Raw genomic sequence first — 2168 nt, forward strand, 5'->3', positions numbered from 1 at the left:
TACTCTCCAAGCCCAGAGATTCTCCGACGACACTGCTCCTGGCGGTGAGCCACAGGGCCTATTCTTTGCTGGGGATTGGGAGCAACAGCAGGCGGAGCTGGGCAGGTTCCAGAGGCTGGTTTCCTGGAATGCTGCAGCTGCGGACGGTGGTGGCGGCACTGCCGGATTCTTCAACTCGCTGCTGCAGTTCCTGCTGCCAATGCCCATGCCGGCCAGCCAGAACACCAACTTGTTCGTTCAGAGGGGACCCCTTCTGTCCAGTAGCTCGCATGTTTAACCTGATTTCTTGCATGTTTTGGGCCTTATGATTTCTCTAATCCTTTTTTTCTCTCTTTTGGTTTTGCATATTTTGATTTTTAGGTTGAATTTCGTATGAATTGTGGTTTCTCTTGTTTTTGTTTAGGTTTTCTGATTTGATTGGGAGAGTGGGAGATTAGCGGGGATGTCTGCCGGTTTGAGTACGGGTAATAACCCGGTCAATCCAAACAAGTTGTTCGAGGTAAGAGATTTCTCTCGCTCTTTGTATTATTCTGTTTTGGGATGAAGGCGTAGTAGTTGTTGTTGTTGTTTGTATTATTCTGTGAATTTCATCTTTTACTTAGCACTGTTTTTTTATGGAAAAGTACCAGAGGAAAGACAATGTAGTTCGAAGATTGCAATAGGGTTCAGGGTTTGACGAATAGAGACATTATACGATATTGGGAATGGGTCTTTTCTGGATTTAGAAGGGATGCAGGGTTGCAATTTTCTTCGAAGCCTGTTAAAACCTAACAAAAGAAGGAATATGAGAGTGTTTTATGAAGTACATAATGAACATGATACACTTATTAACTAATGTTCTTTATGATTTTCGAGTTGGTTGGTGATGACTGGATACTGGAGAGGCAGGCTCCATAAATACTTGGTCAAAATCCTGTTTGTGGCTTCCTTGTTTGTACTTTTTAGATTTGGAAAACAGCCTGTGTTCCAAACAAATTATCACTGGAAGGACGCTAAAGGCTTGTTGTCAAAGTTCCTGTGACTTCCAGTCAAATTATCGCGACATATGCTGAAAGTTCATTTATCCAGAACTGTGTTTTTTTTAGATCAGTATCTTCTTTCTGTTTCAGGTAGTGCAGCCCCCAACAGATGGTGTTTCCAGCCTTAGCTTCAGTCCTAAATGCAATTTCCTTGTTGCTACCTCTTGGGACAACCAGGTGTTTTTCTTTTTTCTTTTTTTCTCCCTCTTTTTGTTTCATAACTGGTTGAACCATTGATGTCTTCTTTTGCACATTATGTTATGATGTTCAATTTTTTTTAATGCTTTGGGTTAGCAATGAAAATTTACCAGGTAAGATGTTGGGAGGTAAACACGAGTGGAGGTAGTGTGCCAAAAGCATCAATCTCACATGATCATCCGGTATGTTACTCTTAAGGAATTTAGTTGATTGGGTGTTGCAAATTTTGCATTTATAAGAATGAGCGTTATCTTAATAGTTTTTGGCCTTCATGATAGGTTCTTTGTTCAGCTTGGAAAGATGATGGGACCACTGTGTTTTCAGCAAGCTGTGATAAGCAAGCCAAAATGTGGACTGAAGGGGTCCCCTCTATTGTATCAATTATATATGATGACACCTACCACTTGATTTACCTTGTCTGGGTGGGCTGGCTAGTTGTTAGAGGTCATTTCTCATGAAAACTAGTGCACTCTTCTGTCCCTAGTCTACTGTTTTTTCATAATGTTGACAACATCTACATGGATTATTAAAAATTACAGATACAAAAGTTGGAAGGTGAAATCCAGGAGAAACATAAGCAAATGAGGATTCTTGAGTAGCGTATTGTTGAAACTGGTGAGGCATCAATGTCAAATGTGTCACTGGTGGACATGCAACAGGTATTGCTCAAGTGGTGGTCTGTTTGTATGTGTCTACATGGCTGAAGTGGTTGCTTTTTTCCCACTTTCTGTACATCATAAGTTGATTTTTAGATACTTATGGAGCAGGCTGTTACAAGATTAATGGCTCAATGCAACGAGAAGGCCTATGAGTTGGAGGTAGTCTCCTATTGGACCTATTCTGTTGTTTTCATTTCTTGGTTGCTAAAACTTGGTCTTATTTCTGAAGTAGCATAATGGGGGAATTTGGTAAGGTTAATTGTTATCATTCTATCCGGAGCATCTGTCAATG

General features: G+C 40.7%; 1 protein-coding gene across 1 annotated transcript; it reads left to right on the forward strand.

The window, feature by feature from the left end:
* The first annotated feature begins 442 nt into the window (after positions 1 to 442).
* LOC149827647 (protein RAE1-like) lies at positions 443 to 1816 on the forward strand. Its single transcript, XM_090018546.1, has 5 exons — positions 443 to 499; positions 1110 to 1196; positions 1331 to 1399; positions 1496 to 1639; positions 1757 to 1816. The coding sequence occupies exons 1-5, from the start codon at positions 443 to 445 to the stop codon at positions 1814 to 1816; spliced, it is 417 nt and encodes a 138-aa protein (XP_089874672.1).
* The last annotated feature ends 352 nt before the right edge of the window (positions 1817 to 2168 follow it).

Source organism: Nuphar pumila, chromosome 10 (assembly GCF_984573655.1).
Source record: "Nuphar pumila chromosome 10, dmNupPumi1.hap1.1, whole genome shotgun sequence".
Taxonomy (NCBI): domain Eukaryota; kingdom Viridiplantae; phylum Streptophyta; class Magnoliopsida; order Nymphaeales; family Nymphaeaceae; genus Nuphar; species Nuphar pumila.

Coding starts and splice junctions, on each gene's coding strand:
- LOC149827647 (XM_090018546.1), top strand. CDS start 443: ATGTCTGCCGGTTTGAGTACGGGTAATAACCCGGTCAATCCAAACAAG. Junction 500..1,109: donor ATCCAAACAAGTTGTTCGAG/GTAAGAGATTTC, acceptor TTTCTGTTTCAG/GTAGTGCAGCCCCCAACAGA. Junction 1,640..1,756: donor ACTTGATTTACCTTGTCTGG/GTGGGCTGGCTA, acceptor TAAAAATTACAG/ATACAAAAGTTGGAAGGTGA.